The 24,067-nt window shown below is 43.8% G+C and overlaps 1 protein-coding gene across 2 annotated transcripts in view; it reads left to right on the top strand.

The window, feature by feature from the left end:
* LOC112229668 (potassium voltage-gated channel subfamily G member 2-like) overlaps positions 1–19,125 on the top strand; it is a 32,793-nt gene extending 13,668 nt beyond the window's left edge. For both annotated transcript variants that reach the window (XM_024395622.2, XM_024395621.2), the window contains one exon: positions 17,918–19,125. In XM_024395622.2, the coding sequence (XP_024251390.1) occupies positions 17,918–18,739 (822 nt within the window). In that variant the 3' untranslated portion in view covers positions 18,740–19,125. The remainder of the gene's footprint in view (positions 1–17,917) is intronic.
* The last annotated feature ends 4,942 nt before the right edge of the window (positions 19,126–24,067 follow it).

The raw sequence follows: 24,067 nt of genomic DNA, 5'->3' as shown, positions 1-24,067 counted from the left end.
TTACCAGGAGGGTTAGAGAGCTACAGTAATTACCAGGAGGGTTAGAGAGCTACAGTAACTATGAGGGTTAACAGTAATTACCAGGAGGGTTAGAGAGCTACAGTAATTACCAGGAGGGTTAGAGAGCTACAGTACCTATGAGGGTTATCGCACTACAGTAATTACCAGGAGGGTTAGAGAGCTACAGTAACTATGAGAGTTATCGCGCTACAGTAATTACCAGGAGGGTTAGCGAGCTACAGTACCTATGAGGGTTATCGCGCTACAGTAATTACCAGGAGGGTTGGAGAGCTACAGTAACTATGAGGGTTATCACGCTACAGTAATTACCAGGAGGGTTGGAGAGCTACAGTAACTATGAGGGTTATATACAGTAATTACCAGGAGGGTTATCGCGCTACAGTAATTACCAGGAGGGTTAGAGAGCTACAGTAACTATGAGGGTTATCGCGCTGCAGTAATTACCAGGAGGGTTAGAGAGCTACAGTAATTACCAGGAGGGTTAGAGAGCTACAGTAACTATGAGGGTTATCGCGCTACAGTAATTACCAGGAGTGTTGGAGAGCTACAGTAACTATGAGGGTTATCGCTACAGTAATTACCAGGAGGGTTAGCGAGCTACAGTAACTATGAAGGTTATCGCGCTACAGTAATTACCAGGAGGGTTGGAGAGCTACAGTAACTATGAGGGTTATCACACAGTAATTACCAGGAGGGTTATACGGTAACTGAGGGTTATCGCGCTACAGTAATTACCAGGAGGGGAGTACAGTAATTACCAGGAGGGTTAGAGAGCTATAGTAACTATGAGGGTTATCGTGCTACAATAATTGATAGGAGGGTTAGAGCTAACTACAAGGAGGGGAGTTACAGTAACTATGAGGGTTAGCTACAGTAATTACCAGGAGGGTTAGAGAGCTACAGTAACTATGAGAGTTATCGCGCTACAGTAATTACCAGGAGGGTTGGAGAGCTACAGTAACTATGAGAGTTATCACGCTACAGTAATTACCAGGAGCTACAGTAATTACCAGGAGGGTTAGAGAGCTACAGTAACTATGAGAGTTATCGCGCTACAGTAATTACCAGGAGGGTTGGAGAGCTACAGTAACTATGAGGGTTATCGCGCTACAGTAATTACCAGGAGGGTTAGAGAGCTACAGTAACTATGAGAGTTATCGCTACAGTAATTACCAGGAGGGTTGGAGAGCTACAGTAACTATGAGGGTTATCGCGCTACAGTAATTACCAGGAGGGTTAGAGAGCTACAGTAACTATGAGAGTTATCGCACTACAGTAATTACCAGGAGGGTTAGAGAGCTACAGTAACTATGAGAGTTATCGCGCTACAGTAATTACCAGGAGGGTTAGAGAGCTACAGTAATTACCAGGAGGGTTAGAGAGCTACAGTAACTATGAGAGTTATCACGCTACAGTAATTACCAGGAGGGTTAGAGAGCTACAGTAATTACCAGGAGGGTTAGAGAGCTACAGTAACTATGAGAGTTATCGCGCTACAGTAATTACCAGGAGGGTTGAGAGCTACAGTAACTATGAGGGTTATCGCGCTACAGTAATTACCAGGAGGGTTAGAGAGAGTAACTATGAGGGTTATCGCGCTACAGTAATTACCAGGAGGGTTGAGAGCTACAGTAACTGAGGGTTATCGCGCTACAGTAATTACCAGGAGGGTTAGAGAGCTACAGTAATTACCAGGAGAGAGCTACAGTAACTATGAGGGTTATCGCGCTACAGTAATTACCAGGAGGGTTAGAGAGCTACAGCAACTATGAGAGTTATCACGCTACAGTAATTACCAGGAGGATTGGAGAGCTACAGTAACTATGAGGGTTATCGCGCTACAGTAATTACCAGGAGGGTTAGAGAGCTACAGTAACTATGAGAGTTATCGCGCTACAGTAATTACCAGGAGGGTTAGAGAGCTACAGTAATTACCAGGAGGGTTCGAGAGCTACAGTAACTATGAGAGTTATCGCGCTACAGTAATTACCAGGAGGGTTGGAGAGCTACAGTACCTATGAGGGTTATCGCGCTACAGTAATTACCAGTAGGGTTAGAGAGCTACAGTAACTATGAGAGTTATCGCGCTACAGTAATTACCAGGAGGGTTGGAGAGCTACAGTAACTATGAGGGTTATCGCGCTACAGTAATTACCAGGAGGGTTAGAGAGCTACAGTAATTACCAGGAGGGTTAGAGAGCTACAGTAACTATGAGGGTTATCGCGCTACAGTAATTACCAGGAGGGTTAGAGAGCTACAGTAACTATGAGAGTTATCGCGCTACAGTAATTACCAGGAGGGTTGGAGAGCTACAGTAACTATGAGGGTTATCGCGCTACAGTAATTACCAGGAGGGTTAGAGAGCTACAGTAACTATGAGAGTTATCGCGCTACAGTAATTACCAGGAGGGTTGGAGAGCTACAGTAACTATGAGGGTTATCGCGCTACAGTAATTACCAGGAGGGTTAGAGAGCTACAGTAATTACCAGGAGGGTTAGAGAGCTACAGTAACTATGAGGGTTATCGCGCTACAGTAATTACCAGGAGGGTTAGAGAGCTACAGTAATTACCAGGAGGGTTAGAGAGCTACAGTACCTATGAGGGTTATCGCACTACAGTAATTACCAGGAGGGTTAGAGAGCTACAGTAACTATGAGGGTTATCGCTACAGTAATTACCAGGAGGGTTAGCGAGCTACAGTACCTATGAGGGTTATCGCGCTACAGTAATTACCAGGAGGGTTGGAGAGCTACAGTAACTATGAGGGTTATCGCGCTACAGTAATTACCAGGAGGGTTGGAGAGCTACAGTAACTATGAGGGTTATCGCGCTACAGTAATTACCAGGAGGGTTATCGCGCTACAGTAATTACCAGGAGGGTTAGAGAGCTACAGTAACTATGAGGGTTATCGCGCTGCAGTAATTACCAGGAGGGTTAGAGAGCTACAGTAATTACCAGGAGGGTTAGAGAGCTACAGTAACTATGAGGGTTATCGCGCTACAGTAATTACCAGGAGTGTTGGAGAGCTACAGTAACTATGAGGGTTATCGCGCTACAGTAATTACCAGGAGGGTTAGCGAGCTACAGTAACTATGAAGGTTATCGCGCTACAGTAATTACCAGGAGGGTTGGAGAGCTACAGTAACTATGAGGGTTATCACACTACAGTAATTACCAGGAGGGTTAGAGAGCTACGGTAACTGAGGGTTATCGCGCTACAGTAATTACCAGGAGGGTTAGCGAGCTACAGTAATTACCAGGAGGGTTAGAGAGCTACAGTAACTATGAGGGTTATCGTGCTACAATAATTGATAGGAGGGTTAGAGAGCTAACTACAAGGAGGGTTAGCTAGTTACAGTAACTATGAGGGTTATCACGCTACAGTAATTGCCAGGTGGGTTAGAGAGCTAACTACAAGGAGGGTTAGCTAGTTACAGTAACTATGAGGGTTATCGCGCTACAGTAATTACCAGGAGGGTTAGAGAGCTAACTACAAGGAGGGTTAGCTAGTTACAGTAACTATGAGGGTTATCGCGCTACAGTAATTGCCAGGTGGGTTAGAGAGCTAACTACAAGGAGGGTTAGCTAGTTACAGTACCTATGAGGGTTATTGCGCTACAGTAATTACCAGGAGGGTTAGAGCTAACTACAAGGAGGGTTAGCTAGTTACAGTAACTACAAGGAGGGATTGCAAGCTACAGTAGCTACAAGGAGGATTAGTGAGCTAGCAACATGGAGGGTTAGCTAGTTACAGTAGCTACAAGGAATGTTACCTGTACAAAAAAATGCAGTTAAAGTGCAGTATAACTGCAGTATGCTGCAATTACTGCAGTTTCAAAAATGCTATATTTTTTTGTAAGTGTAACGTGCTACAGTAGCTACAAGGATGGTTACAGAGCTAACTACAAGGAGGGTTAGCTAGTTCAAATCCAATTTTATCTGATGTTATTGCGGGTGTAGCGAAATGCTTGTGCTTCTCGCAGACAGTGCAGCAATATCTAACAAGTAATATCTAACAAGTAATATCTAACCAATTACACAACATAAACCCAATACACACAAATCTAAGTAGGAATGAATTAAGACTACATACATATATGGACGAGCGATGTCAGAGCAGAACAGACTAAGATACAGTAGAATAGTGTGTAGAATACAGTATATACATAAGAGATGAGTAATACAAGATATGTAAACATTATTAAAGTGACTAGTGTTCCATTCCTTAAAGTGGCCAGTGATTCCTAGTCTATGCCTATAGCCAGCAGCCTCTCTGTGTTAGTGATGACTGTTTAACAGTCTGGCCTTGAGATAGAAGCTGTTTTTCAGTCTCTCGGTCCCAGCTTTGATGCACCTGTACTGACCTCACCTTCTGGATGATAGCGGGGTGAACAGGGAGTGGCTTGGGTGGTTGATGTTCTTGAGGATCTTTTTGACCTTCCTGTGACATCGGGTGCTGTAGGTGTCCTGGAGGGTGGGTAGTTTGCTCCCGGTAATGCGTTTGGCAGACCATCTGGAGAGCCATGAGTTTGCGGGCGTTGCAGTTGCCGTTTTAGTTGACAAGCCAAATTTCTTTAGCCTCCTGAGGTTGATGAGGCTCTGTTGCGCCTTCTTCACCACACTGTCTGTGTGGGTGGTCCATTTCAGTTTGTCAGTGATGTGTGCCAAGGAACTTGAAGCTTTCCACCTTCTCCACTGCAGTCCCGTCGACGTAGATAGGGGGGGTGCACCCTCTGATGTTTCCTGAAGTCCACAATCATCTCCTTTGTTTTATTGATGTTGAGTGAGAGGTTGTTTTCCAGGCACCACACTCCCAGAGCCCTCACCTCCTCCCTGTAGGCTGTCTCATCATTGTTGGTAATCAAGCCTACTACTGTTGTATCATTTGCAAACTTGATTGCGTTGGAGGCGTGCTTGGCCACGCTGTCGTGGTTGAACGGGGAGTACAGGAGGGGGCTGAGCATGTACCCTTGTAGGGCCCCAGTGTTGAGGATCAGCGGAGTGACGGTGATGTTTCCCACCACCTGGGGGCGGCCTGTCAGGAAGTCCAGGACCCAGTTGCACAGGGTGGGATTCAGACCCAGGGCCTTGAGCTTAATGATGAGCTTGGAGGGTACGGTACTATGGTGTTGAATGCTGTGCTATAGTCGATAAACAGTATTCTTACATAGGTATTCCTCTTGTCCAGATGGGATAGGGCAGAGTGATGGCGATTGCATCATCTGTGGATCTATTGGGGCGGTAAGCAAATTTAAGTGGGTCTAGGGTGGCAGGTAAGGTAGAGGTGATATGATCCTTGACTAGTTTCTCAAAGCACTTCATGATAACAGAGGTGAGTGCTACGGGGCGATAGTCATTAAGTTCAGTTACCTTTGCATTCTTGGGTACAGGAACAATGGTGACCATCTTGAAGCATGTGGGGACAACAGACTGGGATAGGGAAAGATTGAATATGTCCGTAAACACACCAGCCAGCTGGTCTGCACATGCTCTGAGGACGTGGCTAGGGATGCCATCTGGTCCGGCAGCCCTGCGAGGTTTAACACGCTTAAATGTTTTACTCATGTCGGCCACGGAGAAGGAGAACCCACAGTCCTTGGTAGCGGGCTGCGTCGGTGGCACTGTGTTATCCTCAAAGCAGGCGAAGAAGGTGTTTAGCCTGTCCGGAAGCAAGACGTCGGTCTCGGTGACGTGGCTGGTTTTCCTTTTGTAGTCTATGATTGTCTGTAGTCCCTAGTTGCAGTTGCTACATGGAGGGTTAGTTACTGTACAAAGAGGGATAGCGTTAGCGAGCTAACTCCCCAAACCAAGACCTTCTCTTGGAGTGCTCATTTCCTATTAGTGGAGGGGAGGTTACTGGATGAGCTTTAAAAGAGTAAATACTGTAAGTGAGTGCGGGAGACCGAGGTCAGGCAAGGATATATACTGCTGTGTTACAATGAGAGAGACTTGACAAACAAACAAGAATACTCTGTATTTGGTGATAGGGAGCAGTATTATGGAATGTTTTCTATGTATTCCCATCTCAATGTTTGGACCCTTACAAAAAATTATTGCCGTTTTGAAACTGCTGTAAAAGTGCAGTAACTGCAGTCGACTGGTATTTTGGACGCAGTAATTGCAGAATAACTGCAGTGTACGGCAGTTGTACTGCAGTTACACTGCATAATTACTGCAGTAAAAGACAACGGTGCAGTTATACTGCACTCTGACTGCAGTCTTTTTTCATAAGGGGGGTTCAAGGAGAGTTGTGTAGGTTATGCTGTAGGTGTGTAGCCCCATGCTGTAGGTGTGTAGGTTGTGCTGTGGGCTGTATGTTTATGTGTTAATGTTAGGCAGAACAATATTGTGACTAAACACTTCAGTGAAATCCAGATCAACTAGCTTCATTAGCCAGAGCTAATAACCTTTTTTGAACGGAGTCCACCCACCAACCTCTTCCATTTAGCTAATATCCATTAACAGGAGGCTTCTGATGGCACAGATCTTCCCACTATGGCTGCAAATGAAACTAATGAAATTAAATCCCCAGAACGCCTTCTTTATTGAGATGTAGATTCAGAATCAGTTTATCATGATGTGATGTTTCAGCTATAGGCTAAACGCATGAACAACTAGACCAGCAGGATAAAAATCTACTACAGTTGAAGTCGGAAGTTTACATACACTTAGGTTGGAGTTATTAAAACTACTTTTTCAACCACTCCACAAATTTCTTGTTAACAGACTATCGTTTTGGCAAGTCGGTTAGGACATCTACTTTGTGCATAACACATATACAATTTTTCCAACAATTGTTTACAGACAGATTATTTCACTTATAATTCACTGTATCACAATTCCAGTGGGTCAGAAGTTTACATACGCCAAGTTGACTGTGCCTTTTTTAAACGGCATGAAAAATTCAAAAAAATGATGTCATGGCTTTAGAAGCTTCTGATAGGCTACTTGACATCATTTGAGTCAATTGGAGGTGTACCTGTGGATGTATTTCAAGGCCTACCTTCAAACTCAGTGCCTCTTTGCTTGACATCATGGGAAAATCTAAAGAAATCAGCCAAGATTTCCAAATGCCTGAAGGTACCACGTTCACCTGTACAAACAATAGCACGCAAGTATAAACACCATGGGACCATGCAGCCATCATACCGCTCAGGAAGGAGACGCGTTCTGTCTCCTAGAGATGAACTTACTTTGGTGCTAAAAGTGCAAATCAATCCCAGAACAACAGCAAAGGACCTTGTGAAGATTCTGGAGGAAACAGGTACAAAAGTATCTACAGTGGGGAGAACAAGTATTTGATACACTGCCGATTTTTGCAGGTTTTCCTACTTACAAAGCATGTAGAGGTCTGTAATTTTTATCATAGCTACACTTCAACTGTGAGAGACGGAATCTAAAACAAAAATTCAGAAAATCACATTGTATATTTTTAAGTAATTAATTTGCATTTTATTGCATGACATAAGTATTTGATCACCTACCAACCAGTAAGAATTCCGGTTCTCACAGACTTGTTAGTTTTTCTATAAGAAGCCCTCCTGTTCTCCACTCATTACCTGTATTAACTGCACCTGTTTGAACTCGTTACCTGTATAAAAGACCTGTCCCCACACTCAATCAAACAGACTCCAACCTCTCCACAATGGCCAAGACCAGAGAGGGTGTAAGGACATCAGGGATACAATTGTAGACCTGCACACGGCTGGGATGGGCTACAGGACAATAGGCAAGCAGCTTGGTGAGAAGGCAACAACTGTTGGCGCAATTATTAGAAAATGGTAGAAGTTCAAGATGACGGTCAATCACCCTCGGTCTGGGGCTCCATGCAAGATCTCACCTCGTGGGGCATCAATGATCATGAGGAAGGTGAGGGATCAGCCCAGAACTACACGGCAGGACTTGGTCAATGACCTGAAGAGAGCTGTGACCACAGTCTCAAAGAAAACCATTAGTAATGGATTAAAATCCTGCAGCGCACGCAAGTTCCCCCTGCTCAAGCCAGCGCATGTCCAGGCCCATCTGAAGATTGCCAATGACCATCTGGATGATCCAGAGGAGGAATGGGAGAAGGTCATGTGCTCTGATGAGACAAAAATAGAGCTTTTTGGTCTAAACTCCACTCGCCGTGTTTGGAGGAAGAAGAAGGATGAGTACAACCCCAAGAACACCATCCTAACCGTGAAGCATGGAGGTGGAAACATAATTCTTTGGGGATGCTTTTCTGCAAAGGGGACAGGACGACTGCACCGTAGTGAGGGGAGGATGGATGGGGCCATGTATCGCGACATCTTGGCCAACAACCTCCTTCCCTCAGTAAGAGCATTGAAGATGGGTCGTGGCTGGGTCTTCCAGCATGACAACGACCCGAAACCCACAGCCAGGGCAACTAAGGAGTGGCTCCGTAAGAAGCATCTCAAGGTCCTGGAGTGGCCTAGCCAGTCTCCAGACCTGAACCCAATAGAAAATCTTTGGAGGGAGCTGAATGTCTGTATTGCCCAGCGACAGCCCCGAATCCTGAAGGATCTGGAGAAGGTCTGTATGGAGGAGTGGGCCAAAATCCCTGCTGCAGTGTGTGCAAACCTGGTCAAGAACTACAGGAAACGTATGATCTCTGTAATTGCAAACAAAGGTTTCTATACCAAATATTAAGTTCTGTTTTTCTGATGTATCAAATGCTTATGTCATGCAATAAAATGCAAATTAATTACTTAAAAATCATACAATGTGATTTTCTGGATTTTTGTTTTCGATTCCGTCTCTCACAGTTGAAATGTACCTACGATAAAAAATTACAGACCTCTACATGCTTTGTAAGTAGGAAAACTTGCAAAATCGGCAGTGTATCAAATACTTGTTCTCCCCACTCTCTATCCACAGTAAAACGAGTCCTATATTAACATAACCTGAAAGGCTGCTCGGCAAGGAAGAAGCCACTGCTCCAAAACCGCCATAAAAAAGCCAGACTACGGTTTGCAACTGCACATGGGGACAAAGATCGTACTTTTTGGAGAAATGTTCTCTGGTCTGATGAAACAAAAATAGAACTGTTTGGCCATAATGACCATCGTTATGTTTGGAGGAAAAATGGGGAGCAAGCCGAAGAACATCATCCCAACTGTGAAGCACGGGGGTGGCAGCATCATGTTGTGGGAGTGCTTTGCTGGGACTGGTGCACTTCACAAAATAGATGGCAACATGAGGAAGGAAAATGATGTGGATATATTGAAGCAACATCTCAAGACATCAATCAGGAAGTTAAAGCTTTGTTGCAAATTGGTCTGCCAAATGGACAATGACACACAGCATACTTCCAAAGTTGTGGCAAAATGGCTTAAGGACAACAAAGTCAAGGTATTGGCCATCACAAAGCCCTGACCTCAATCGTATAGAAAATTTGTGGTTAGAACTGAAAAAGTGTGTGCAGCAAGGAGGCCTATAATCCTGACTCAGTTACATCAGCTCTGTCAGGAGGAATGGGACAAAACTCACCCAACTTATTGTGGGATGCTTGTGGAAGGCTATCTGAAATGTTTGACCCAAGTTAAACAATTTAAAGGCAATGCTACCAAATACTAATTGAATGTACGTAAACTTCTGACCCACTGAGAATGCGATGAACGAAATAAAAGCTGAAATAAATCATTCTCTCGACTATTATTCTGACATTTCACATTCTTAAAATAAAGTGGTGATCATAACTGACCTAAGACAGGGAATTTTTATTAGGATTAAATGTCAGGAGTTGTGAACCTGAATTTAAATGTATTTGGCTACGGTGTATGTTAACTTTTGACTTCAACTGTACATTTGTAGTCTTACACTAAGAGCTGGCGTCCTCAACCATGTTAAATCGTACATTCTGTTCAGGAATTTAGCTTGTTCCTCCGTCCAGAGGACAGGCTTATCTCACCTGCTCAGAGATGTTCTGACAACCCTTGTCTTCCTGACTCCAGTTAGGCTCTAACTTTCACATCCCTTTGCCTGTGTGCAGGTGTGGATCCATTAAAACAGAAACAATGTTGTGGTTTGTGTAAAAGTGTCAGAGGACAAATCCAATGTGATGATGGTGATTTTAAAGCACTTAGCTTCTCTGTTCTGATATAGCTCTGAGAGCGATTCGGGGCCACATAACCGCTGCACGCACGCACGCACGCACGCACACACAGTTTTATGGGTCTGCTTATTGCCTCTATCTGGATGAATAGAGGATTAAGAACTGTGTGTCCTCTATGTAATGTGTCTTCAGAGTTATCTCCTCAGAGTAGTAGGATTGGGATGTCAATTTCATCCATGTCAAAATGGCTTATTTCTCCCCCTGTAACGTCTGTGGAAATGTAGGACTTGTTTTATCCGTTTTGATCTCTCTGATAAATGACTGGGGAGATCTCTGGCTGATTTAATGGAGAGCTGAGCTTTCAGGTTACCATCTTTACAGGTACAAGAGAACAAGGGGAAATGACTTTAAATCTTTAAATTGTTCTGCCTTGAATTGTTGCTTTTCTGTTTGTAAATGGAATACTAATAACTCATATTCTTTACACTGAATCCTCCTCATGAGACTTTGGGATACTTTAGTCTTGAATGAATACAATTCTTGCTTGTTCCCTCACTCAGCTACTCTGTCTCCTCTCTTGTATACAGTGCCGTGAAGAAAAATGATTTGCCCCCTTTCAGATTCTCTATTTATGCATATTTTTGATACTAAATGTTATCGGATCTTCAAACCAAAACCTAATATTAGATAAAAGGAACCTGCGTGAACAAATGACACAAGAATTACATACTTATTTAATTTAAAAAGGTATGCAACACCCAATGCCCCTGTGTGATAAAGTAATTGCCCCCCCTTACACTCAACTGGTTGTGCCACCTTTAGCTGCAATGACTCCAACCAAACGCTTCCTGTAGTTGTTGATCAGTCTCTCACTTCACTGTGAAGGAATTTTGGCACACACTTTCATGCAGAACTGCTTTAACTCAGCGACATTTGTTGGTTTTCAAGCATGAACTGCTCGTTTCAAGTCCTTCTACATCTCAATTGGGATTAGGTCTGGACTTTGACTAGGCCATTCCAAAACTTCAAATGTATTGCTTTTTAGCCATTTTCATGTAAACTTGATTGTGTGTTTTGTATCATTGTCTTGCTGCATGATCCAGCTGCGCTTCAGCTTTAGCTTAGACGGATGGCCTGACATTCTCCTGTAGACTTCTCAGAGCAGAATGCATGGTTCCTTCTATTAAGGCGAGTCAACTTTTTGGACGAGATGGGTCCCATTTATGTCTGGCGAAAACCAAACGCTGCAGTGAGACGGCTACTATCTCTCTCTGCTCTAATCATACAACAGGATCCTGAGGCCATCTAGCCTCAAGCAAATTCTCTCACACACGCACACAGCATGGCTGGCGGGCAGCACCTTGATCCTTTGTTAGAGAGACAGCAGCTCCCTGAGTTCAGAGTGCCCCTGTTGTTTCTCCTTCGGCAGCTGCCCCTATACCAGCCCACAGTCTACAAATACTACCAGGTGTGTCAGTCCACAGTACAAATGCTACCAGGTGTGTCAGCCAACAGTCTACATATACTACCAGGTTTGTCTTCTCTGCTATTTAAATCTAAAATCAGTATTAACATACAGAGCCTTCAGAAAGGTATTCATACCCCTTGACTTATTCCACATTTTGTTGTTACAGCCTGAATTCAAAATGGATTAAATACATTTTCTTTCTCACCCATCTACACACAATACCCCATAATGACAAAGTGAAAACATGTTTTTTATGTTTTTTTTTTGCAAATGTATTGAAAATGAAATACCGACATATTTAAATGAAGTATTCACACCCCCGAGCCAATATTTTGTAGAAACCCTTTTGGCAGCAATTACAGCTATGACTCTTTCTTGGTAAGTCTAAGAGTTTTCCACACCTGGATTGTGAAACATTTGTCCATTTTATTCTTTCAAAAATTCTTCAAATTCTGTCCAATTGGTTGTTGATCGTTGCTAGACAACAAATTTCAGGTCTTGTCATAGATTTTCAAGTAGATTTAAGTCAAAACTGTAACTCTGCCAACATTCACTGTCATCTTGGTAAGCAACTCCAGTGTAGATTTTGCCTTGTGTTTTAGGTTATTGTCTTGCTGAAAGGTGAATTCATCTCCCAGTGTCTGGTGGAGAGCAGACTGAACCAGGTTTTCCTCTAGGATTTTGTCTGTGCTGAGCTCCATTGTCACGCCCTGACCTTAGATATCTCTGTTTTTCTATATATTTTGGTTAGGTCAGGGTGTGACTAGGGTGGGTACTCTAGTTTTTGTATGTCTATGTTGGCCTGATATGGTTCCCAATCAGAGACAGCTGTTTATCGTTGTCTCTGATTGGGGATCATATTTAGGTAGCCATTTTCCTAATTTGTGTTGTGGGATCTTGTCTATGTATAGTTTCCTTAGTGCACAGCAGTAGCATCACGTTTCGTTGGGTTGTTTGTTGTTTTCTTAGGTGAGTTGCAGTTTATTAAAATTATGTGGAACTCTACTCACGCTGCGCCTTGGTCTCATCATTATGACGAATGTGACATCCATTCCCTTTCTTTGTTATTCAAAAAAAACTCCCCAGTCTTTAACAAATTACAAGCATGACCATAACATGATGCCATCACCACTATGCTTGAAAATATGGATAGTGGTGCTCAGTAATGTGTTGTATTTGCCCCAAACATAACACTTTGTATTCAGGACAAAAAGTTATTTGCTTTGCCATATTTTTTGCAGTATTACTTTAGTGCCTTTTTGCAAACAGGATGCATGTTTTGGAGTAGTTTTATTCTATTCAGGTTTCCTTCTATTCACTCTGTCATTTAGGTTAGTATTGTGGAGTAACTACAATGTTGTTGATCCATCCTCAGTTTTCCACAGCCATTAAACTGTAACTGTTTTAAAGTCACCGTTGGCCTTGTGGTGAAATCCCTGAGATGTTTCCTTCCTCTCAGGCAACTGAGTTAGGAAGGATGCCTGTATCTTTGTAGTGACTGGGTGTATTGATACACCATCCAAAGATTGTTTTGTTTGTTTACCTTATCAATAGGTGCCCTTCTTTGTGAGGCATTGCAAAACCTCCCTGGTCTTTGTGGTTGAGTCATTATTTACCTTACAGAGTATTGTATGTGTGGGGTACAGAGACAAAGTAGTCATTCAATCATGTTAAACCCTATTATTGCACACAGAGTGAGTCCATGCAAGGTATGTGACTTGTTAAGCACACTTTTAAATCGTGAAGTTAATTATGCTTGCTATAACAAATGAGCATTCAACTAAGTGTTCAACTTACTGACTCAAGACATTTCAGCTTTTCATTTATTATTTTGTAAAAATGTCGACAACAAAAAACATGAAGTATTGTGTGTAGGCCAGTGACAAAATATAAATGTAATCCATTTTAAATTCAGGCTGTAACACGTGTGGGAAGGTCTAGGGATGTTAATACTGTATACGAAGGCACTGTATACGACTAGGTGTGTCAGCCCACAGTCTACATGTACTACCAAGTGTCAGCCTACAGTCTACATGTACTACCAAGTGTCAGCCCACAGTCTACATGTACTACCAAGTCTCAGCCTATAGTCTACATGTACTACCAAGTGTCAGCCCACAGTCTACATGTACTACCAAGTGTCAGCCCACAGTCTACATGTACTACCAAGTGTCAGCCCACAGTCTACATGTACTACCAAGTGTCAGCCTACAGTCTACATGTACTACCAAGTGTCAGCCTACAGTCTACATGTACTACCAAGTGTCAGCCCACAGTCTACAGTCTACCAGTGTCAGCCCACAGTCTACATGTACCAAGTGTCAGCCCACAGTCTACATGTACTACCAAGTGTCAGCCCACATGTACTACCAAGTGTCAGCCCACATGTACTACCAAGTGTCAGCCCACAGTCTACATGTACTACCAAGTGTCAGCCCACAGTCTACATGTACTACCAAGTGTCAGCCCACAGTCTACATGTACTACAAGTGTCAGCCCACAGTCTACATGTACTACCAAGTGTCAGCCCACATGTACTACCAAGTGTCAGCCCACATGTACTACCAAGTGTCAGCCCACAGTCTACATGTACTACCAAGTGTCAGCCCACAGTCTACATGTACTACCAAGTGTCAGCCCACAGTCTACATGTACTACCAAGTGTCAGCCCACAGTCTACATGTACTACCAAGTGTCAGCCCACAGTCTACATGTACTACCAAGTGTCAGCCCACAGTCTACATGTACTACCAAGTGTCAGCCTACAGTCTACATGTACTACCAAGTGTCAGCCTACAGTCTACATGTACTACCAAGTGTCAGCCCACAGTCTACATGTACTACCAAGTGTCAGCCTACAGTCTACATGTACTACCAAGTGTCAGCCTACATGTACTACCAAGTGTCAGCCCACAGTCTACATGTACTACCAAGTGTCAGCCTACAGTCTACATGTACTACCAAGTGTCAGCCTACATGTACTACCAAGTGTCAGCCCACAGTCTACATGTACTACCAAGTGTCGGCCCACAGTCTACATGTACTACCAAGTGTCAGTCTTCAGTCTGAAATTGAGCGAACAGTGTAACATTTTTGCAACAAGGGAAAAGACAGAGCGATTTCCACTAGATACCACTGCCACATTCAGAACAGCTTTCCCATTTTGGAATGTCAACATATTTTATACAAGGTTTCTCTGTTGCACTTGTACCTTTAAAAAAATAACATCAGATCTTCTATATTATATCCAGTATCAGAAAAAATAACAATAGGCTGGGCAGCACCACCTACTGGAGAATTGATTTATCTACATCTACCTTTGGTCTCCCATCCAGGGTTTTAACCAAGCCCAGCCCTGCATAGATATGATTTTGTCACTCACTGTGCTATCATGAGAATAATTAATGAGATCCCCACTTAAAACTAGATACATTCACTGTTGCTATCAAAGTCATTCCAAAGGGTAGGTTTAACACAGCAAAGGAAATGTAACCATACTTAATACATCATTATCATCAATTGTACTAGTTAGGCCTTTTAAAGCATTTGCAAAGTCATCAACAGCTATTGTTTCAATTCAACCCAGGGGTCAAAACAGAAGTTGGAGAATCTAGACCCAAGAAATGTGTGTTCTCAGATGAGGAAGTCTTGAAATTCAAAAATGGTTACCATGTTCATAGCTGCTATGTTAACAGTCCTGTCCTCACCCCGCTTTAAACCTGCAACATTTTCTCTCCGCCAACAAGAGGGGTGTGAACAGATTGTTTCATGAACAGTGCTTGTTCCCATAGAAATAGACGTGGCGTGCGCAGGGGGGCTTGAGTGGGGAAAGTTTGGTTAACACACTTCATGGCTGGTACACGCCTGTCTGGAGCTCTGATACGGTCAGAGTAGCATGTTTGCTGAATCGGATAATTGTGTGTTTTTAATTTGATCCACTGTGGCCGTGTCTGTGTATCACAGAGCACTGTAGGGCATGGGGAAGGGGGGAAGGGGGCCTGCGGTGCATGTAGCCTACTCCACTAGAAAGATTCCCATCAAAGGACAACGTTACTACAACAACGACTGGCCAAATTGTAAATATGTTTTACAGGTGCACACAAAAAAAAATGATTGAATCAACATCGTTTCCATGTCATTTTAACAAACAAACAAAATCAATGTCATGACATTGAATCAACGTGGAAAACTGATTGGATTTACAAAAGTCATCAACTCAAGGGAATTTCCTCTTTCTTTCTTTTTTTACCCAACATTTAACCTAAATCTAATGTCATGGTGGCATCTTTTGTTAACTTCATGTTGAATTCACGTTAGTTGATAACTCAACCAGACGTCTGTGCCAGTGGGTTTATCGTTGTGCTCTGTGAATAACCAAGCATAGTGACGTGGTTGCATGTTGTCTGAATTAGTAAACATGGAAGAAAGGTTGTTTTCTGAAATGTTTATTTCTGTTCTGCCTTCTAAGCCTTTCAGATACATAGATTTGCTTTGATTAAATTATATTTATTACAATAATGAGAATCTAAATTGTCCCCCAGCTCTGTTCTTACTCTCCCTCCTCACTATGCGATGTTGTATGTTTCCAAGGATACACCGGATTGGTTTTTAAGCACCTCTTATTCACAAGGGATGATTCTCTATCAGGTTAGAGCGCAATAGCTGCTCAAAGACACATGTTCCCTAATAACATTTAAGGAGTAATTGGGTAGAATGTATAATGAAACGGAAGGCAAGTCACAAAAAGTTGGCAAAAGTAATTAAGACATTATTTTATGCTCACTTGTTCTTAAACATGTTGAAGCGTAGCTAGGTTTCCCAGAGTAAGAGTGCAATGAAAGGAGGAGCAACAGCTTGGGTTATTTCTTTTATACAAATAAATCATTATAGATGGCTTTACGCATCCACCCCCTTCTCCATCCCCTCCTCCCCCTTTCTCACAGTTCTCCTTCTGGGCCTGTTTTCATAATCACATGTAATTACAGTTCTATAATATTTATGGACCAATTTAGAGCAGACGGGAAATGTATTACGCTACAGGAAGTAAGGATGTTTCAGCATGTCAGAAGTAAATGTATTTATAATATATTTATAATGTAGTCACAGTTGGCTTTAGCTTTCTACCTGCTGATCCCAGGAAGGAAATCATTTTCACTTAATGGAGAGAGAGAGAGATTACTGGTGTGGATGGACATCTTGGGTACAAAGATTCTGTATGTGTGACCAGATATTGCTACCAGGGTGGTTTGTCTAAAAGAGTTGTACATTGTACTGTATAGCCCAACTGTCTTGTCAATTAAAGGAAGGGAATAGTGTTTCCTCAGTCAGTGTTCAACCTCAATGAATCATCAAAGCCTCTCCTCTTACCTTTATAAATCATGTAAAGTACTGTCGACAGACAGCCTGCCTTTTTATAATACAAAGGAAGACAAATTGACATCTCCCTCTGGCTGTTTGATCAAAGAAACTGATCTCTTTTCCTGTTGATCCCAATCAACTAGCAGGAACATTCAGATTTTTTTGTGTGCTGCTCCATCAGAGTACAAAACCCTCTCCAGCTCTCCCTCAATCACTGCTCTGGCACCCTCCATCTCCCCCCCATGCTGGTGTAGAGGAGTCTGGCACCCTCCATCTCCCCCCCATGCTGGTGTAGAGGAGTCTGGCACCCTCTCTCTCCTCTTCTCCCCAGCCCCCGACGCTGGTGTAGAGGAGTCTGGCACCCTCCATCTCCCCCCATGCTGGTGTAGAGGAGTCTGGCACCCTCTCTCTCCTCTTCTCCCCAGCCCCCATGCTGGTGTAGAGGAGTCTGGCACCCTCTCTCTCCTCTTCTCCCCAGCCCCCGACGCTGGTGTAGAGGAGTCTGGCACCCTCCCTCTCCTCTTCTCCCCAGCCCCCATGCTGGTGTAGAGGAGTCTGGCACCCTCTCTCTCCTCTTCTCCCCAGCCCCCGACGCTGGTGCAGAGGAGTCTGGCACCCTCCCTCTCCTCTTCTCCCCAGCCCCCATGCCACCCTCCCTCTCCTCTTCTCCCCAGCCCCCCACGCTGGTGTAGAGGAGTCTGGCACCCTCCCTCTCCTCTTCTCCCCAGCCCCCCCACGCTGGTGTAGAGGAGTTTGGCACCACTGGTGGCTCTTGAACTGGCCCTTCGAGCCAGATAGGAACAACTGACTTGTGTGATTTAGGAGACAGTTGTCCATAGTGTTTTATAATAGTGAATGTATTGTCCTTTCCTAACAATGTCTTGCATTATAATTGTTGCTCACCTTCACACTTTTACCCCTTAACTTTTTCAACAACACTTTTAAAACCCTTAACACTGTTCTCTCTCTTCCACTGTGTTTTTCTTACCACGGTTCCCTCTGTCTTCCAGGGTGAGTGTTCTCAGAGGTGCTACAATATCTTTGTCCTGGAGACGGTGTGTGTGGCCTGGTTCTCTCTGGAGTTCCTGCTGCGCTTCATCCAGACGCCGAGTAAGTGTGTGTTCCTGAAGACGCCCCTCAACATCATCGACGTGGTGGCCATCCTGCCCTACTACATTACCCTGATCGTAGACTCTCTGTCTGAGGGAGGGGAGAAGCCCAGCGGCGGGAACAACTACCTGGAGAAGGTGGGCCTGGTGCTGCGGGTACTCCGGGCCCTGAGGATCTTCTACGTGATGCGTCTGGCGCGCCACTCCCTGGGGCTGCAGACCTTAGGCCTGACGGTCCGACGCTGCACCCGTGAGTTCGGCCTGCTCCTCCTCTTCCTGTGTGTTGCCATGGCACTTTTCTCCCCTCTGGTGTTCCTGGCGGAGAGCGAGATGGGCGCCAAGTATGACTTCACCAGCATCCCTGGCACCTACTGGTGGGCGGTGATCTCCATGACAACGGTGGGGTACGGGGATATGGTGCCGCGGAGCATCCCGGGTCAGGTGGTGGCACTCAGTAGCATCCTCAGTGGGATCCTCCTGATGGCGTTCCCCGTCACCTCCATCTTCCACACATTCTCTCGGTCCTACCTGGAGCTGAAGGAGGAGCAGAACAGAACGCTGAGACAGAAACCAGACTTCCAGGACTCCACCAAGTCTCAGAACAGCGAGGACTCGGCCGAGACCGACAGTTATCATGGCATCACTGAGGCCGCCGCCTCCGCATTACGCAAGAAGTCCATCGCCATTGCGTCACAGAGGAGGGCCATGCAGACTCAAGACTGAGTGTGTGTGTGTGCAATGTGAGAGCCTGAGGTTGTGCAGTGCTCTACTAGAGCTAGAGGACTACTAAACAGGGATTGGACATTTTTCTCAAGCTTAAGAAGAAAAGGAACTCTGATGTTTGTGATCCTCATAGCTCTGTCCATCAGACTTCAATAGAGTTTCTAAGATTTTATAAGACAGCTGCAAAAGTATTTTTGCTGACATTATTGGTTAAGAGCTGACCAGAAGATAAGTTCTCTGTGGTCAAAGGACATTTCACCCAGGAGAATACCCCTACAACACAGGAGAATAGCCCTACAACACAGGAGAGTAGCCCTACAACACAGGAGAGTAGCCCTACAACACAGGAGAATAGCCCTACAACACAGGAGAGTAGCCCTACAACACAGGAGAGTAGCCCTACAACACAGGAGAATAGCCCTACAACACAGGAGTATAGCCCTACAACACAGGAGAGTAGCCCTACAACACAGGAGTATAGCCCTACAACACAGGAGTATAGCCCTACAACACAGGAGTATAGCCCTACAACATAGGAGTATAGCCCTACAACACAGGAGTATAGCCCTACAACACAGGAGTATAGAAGCCCTATAGCCCTACAACACAGGAGTATAGCCCTACAACACAGGAGAATAGCCCTACAACACAGGAGTATAGCCCTACAACACAGGAGAATAGCCCTACAACACAGGAGTATAGCCCTACAACATAGGAGTATAGCCCTACAACACAGGAGTATAGCCCTACAACATAGGAGTATAGCCCTACAACACAGGAGAGTAGCCCTACAACACAGGAGTATAGCCCTTCAACACAGGAGAATAACTCTACAACACAGGAGTATAGAAGCCTTACAACACAGGAGAATAGCCCTACAACACAGGAGCCCTACAAATAACTCTACAACACAGGAGAATATACAACACAGGAGAGTAGCCCTACAACACAGGAGTATAGCCCTTCAACACAGGAGAATAACTCTACAACACAGGAGTATAGAAGCCTTACAACACAGGAGAATAGCCCTACAACACAGGAGTATAGCCCTTCAACACAGCATGGGGAGAAAGCTTCTCTCTCACAAATATTCAGTATGGTAAAGATATTATTTTAGTGGAAAAACACCTTTGATTAAAATATTATAATGTTGGTATATATTTAGGATAAAAAGGATTGCAATAAGATAAGTGCAATAAGAAAGATTGACGATAAACACATTTTACAGATTTCTGAATGCTTAGTTTGCTTCTATCTAGACTCAGGATCTGCATATTTTAATAAATGTAAGGAAACTATGACCTCGGCTGATGTAATGTATGTTTCTACTCAACTTTATTCAATGAATTTCAGCCCATGATTCTGTTACGTTTCCCTCCAGTTGCACATCTCCTCTGAATGGTTCTGCTTTCAGGCATGGTTACATTACACGCAAGAGTCATTGGATGGATAGGGCAGTTTTGCATAGGGCAGTTTTGTTAGCTGTCTATCATGCGCCAAACACCGGTGTGTGTAAGCATAACTTGGGAAGTGTAGCGGAAGTGGTTTCATTGGATGGAGGCACCCATAGCTGTATGGATCTGTGCAAAACTGCTACAGTAAATGTATATTTTTGCTCGCTGGTGAAAGATCAGGGCCATATGTTTTGAAAGCTGTATCGCAAGCGATGATTATTGACGTTTCTAAACTTTAAAACACCGCGTCGGAATTGTAGTTCACATGAGCCAGTCGTGGGCGAAGCTAAAGGCTGGAAACTGTAGGGAGAAGGCAGAATGCCTTCTAGAGTTAAAGAGCTAGGCGTTACCATCCTGTGTTGGTGGGCAAACGTGAAATCAAAACCCAACGCTCAAATAGCCAATGGATCTAGGGATGTAACCGCTTCCCCATGTCTCTCAAATCTCAGTTTTGGAAGATACTGACTTTATGAAAATGTACACTTTATAAACTCAGCAAAAAAAGAAATGGCCCATTTTCAGGACCCTGTCTTTCAAAGATAATTAATAAAAATCCAAATAACTTTACAGATCTTCATTGTAAAGGGTTTAAACACTGTTTCCCATGCTTGTTCAATGAACCATAAACAATTCATGAACATGCACCTGTGGAACGGTCGTTAAGACACTAACAGCTTACAGACGGTAGGCAATTAAGGTCACAGTTATGAAAACTTAGCACACTAAAGAGGCCTTTCTACTGACTCTGACAAACACCAAAAGAAAGATGCCCAGGGTCCCTGTTCATCTGCGTGAACGTGCCTTAGGCATGCTGCAAGGAGGCATGAGGACTGCAGATGTGGCCAGGGCAATAAATTGCAATGTCCGTACTGTGAGACACCTAAGACAGCGCTACAGGGAGACAGGACGGACAGCTGATCGTCCTCGCAGTGGCAGACCACTTGTAACAACACCTGCACAGGATCGGTACATCTGAACATCACACCTGCGGGACAGGTACAGGATGGCAACAACAACTGCCCGAGTTACACCAGGAACACACAATCCCTCCATCAGTGCTCAGACTGTCCGCAATAGGCTGAGAGAGGCTGGACTGAGGACTTGTAGGCCTGTTGTAAGGCAGGTCCTCACCAGACATCACCGGCAACAACTTCACCTATGGGCACAAACCCACCGTCACTGGACCAAACAGGACTGGCAAAAAGTGCTCTTCACTGACAAGTTGCAGTTTTGTCTCACCTGTGGTGATGGTCGGATTCGCGTTTATCGTCGAAGGAATGAGCGTTACCCCGAGGCCTGTACTCTGGAGCGGGATCGATTTGGAGGTGGAGCGTCCGTCATGGTCTGGGGCGGTGTGTCGCAGCATCATCAGACTGAGCTTGTTGTCATTGCAGGCAATCTCAACACTGTGCGTTACAGGGAAGACATCCTCCTCCCTCATGTGGTACCCTTCCTGCAGGCTCATCCTGACATGACTCTCCAGCATGACAATGCCACCAGCCATACTGCCCGTTCTGTACTTGATTCCCTGCAAGACAGGAATGTCAGTGTTCTGCCATGGCCAGCGAAGAGCCCGGATCTCAATCCCATTGAGCACATCTGGGACCTGTTGGATAGGAGGGTGAGGGCTAGGGCCATTCCCCCCAGAATTGTCCAGGACCTTGCAGGTGCCCTGGCAAATCTGGTGCAGTCCATGAGGAGGAGATGCACTGCAGTATTTAATCTTGTAACTCCCATCCCGGATCCGGGAGCGTTGTCATCAACTGACACTAATTATAATAACGCAACGGACATAAATATTACTAGAAAATATTCATATTCATGAAATCACAAATTAAATATATTGAAACACAGCTTAGCCTTTTGTTAATCACCCTGTCATCTCAGATTTTGAAAATATGCTTTACAGCCAAAGCAAGACAAGCATTTGTGTACGTTTATCGATAGCCTAGCATAGCATTATGCCTAGCTAGCAGCAGGCAACCTGGTCACGAAAATCAGAAAAGCAATCAAATTAAATCGTTTACCTTTGATGAGCTTCAGATGTTTTCACTCACAAGACTCTCAGTTAGATAGCAAATGTTCCTTTTTTCCAAATTATTATTTTTGTACCCAAAATGACTCTGTTAGTTTTTCACGTTTGGCTGAGAATTCGATCGGAAATTGCGGTCACGACAACGCCGAAAAATATTCCAAAGTAGCTCCATAATATCGACAGAAACATGGCAAACGTTGTTTATAATCAATCCTCAAGGTGTTTTTCAAATATTTATTCGATAATATACCAACCGGGACAGGTGGCTTCTTAGTAGGAAAGAGAGAAACAATGGCCGCATTTGTCTCTTACGCACAAAACACTCTGAGAGACTCCAGCTGACCACTGACGCAATGTTGACGTTCAGGCTCATTTTTCAAAATAAAAGCTTGAAACTATGTATTGTGACACTAGACACATTAGGGAAGCCATAGAAAAGGGAATCTGGTTGATATCTCATTCACTGCTCAATAGGGAGGCATAGGAACGCAGAGCTTTCTAAATAAGAGTCCCTTCCTGATTGGATTTTTCTCAGGCTTTCGCCTGCAATATCAGTTCTGTTATACTCACAGACCATATTTTTACAGTTTTGGAAACTTTAGAGTGTTTTCTATCCTAAGCTGTCAATTATATGCATATTCTAGCATCTTGTCCTGACAAAATAGCCCGTTTACTTTGGGAACGTTATTTTTCCAAAAATGCAAATAGTGCCCCCTAGATTCAACAGGTTAATGCAGCTGGTGGCCACACCAGATACTGACTGTTACTTTTGATTTTGACCCCCTGTTTGTTCAGGGACACATTATTCCATTACTATTAGTCACATGTCTGTGGAACTTGTTCAGTTTGTCTCAGTTGTTGAATCTTATGTTCATACAAATATTTACACGTTAAGTTTGCTGAAAATAAATGCAGTTGACAGTGAGGGGGCGTTTCGTTCTTTGCTGAGTTTAGTACATTTTTACACTAGAATCAATGTCTGACTAATAATGATGCAACAGGCCGTTTTCAACCAGCGAAGTTAGTTGAGTTCAGCTGCCCTTCAGTATGTTGGCTAAGGTTGGAAATCAAAAGGTGCATTGTGATTCGAACTGGCAACCTTGTGTTTAATGCCCTCCAACCTGCCTCCCTTCGAGACATTCCATTATTTGACTCTCACCTGCAAACTCCAAACTGACCTGTCACTAAGTTTTCCCAGAACTTTCATCAAACCAATCAATTCGTCCCCGACTCCAGAAGTGGTCAGGAAGATGATCAATCAGTTATAATCGTCTACACCCGTCTAAAAATGTGGGCAGAATCTGAATGTGGACAAGTTCAGGACAATGGACACATATGTTCACAACAAGTAGACAGGGTTCAGTTAAGAAACACAGACCTCAAGAATTAAAAAGCAATACATTCCCACTGGGCTCAAGCTGGTTGAATCAACATGATTTTGATGTTTGCTCAGGGGCAGAACGACAGATTTTTACCTTGTCAGCTCTGGGATTCGATCTAGCAACCCTTCAGTTACTGGCCCAATGTGGAAAATACAAAACTGTTGTTTTGAGGGTGACAAGTCAACCACAGGATCATGGAAACCAAATTTCAGACATTTTAAATGTGTACTTTTAAAACAATGCCAAATTTTCAGTTAGTGCATTCGGAATGTATCAGACCCTTTTTTCCACATTAGGCATATTCTAAAATTGATTAAATAATTTGTTTTGTTCATCAATTTACACACAATACCCCATAATGACAAAGCAAAAAGAGGTTTAGACATTTTTGCAAGTTTATTAAAAATGAAATACAAATCACATTTACATAAGTATTCAGACCCTTTACTTAGTACTT

Source organism: Oncorhynchus tshawytscha, linkage group LG31 (assembly GCF_018296145.1).
Source record: "Oncorhynchus tshawytscha isolate Ot180627B linkage group LG31, Otsh_v2.0, whole genome shotgun sequence".
NCBI lineage: Eukaryota > Metazoa > Chordata > Actinopteri > Salmoniformes > Salmonidae > Oncorhynchus > Oncorhynchus tshawytscha.
Note: the sequence above shows the minus strand (reverse complement) of the source record. Positions and strands in the feature narration are given on the sequence as shown.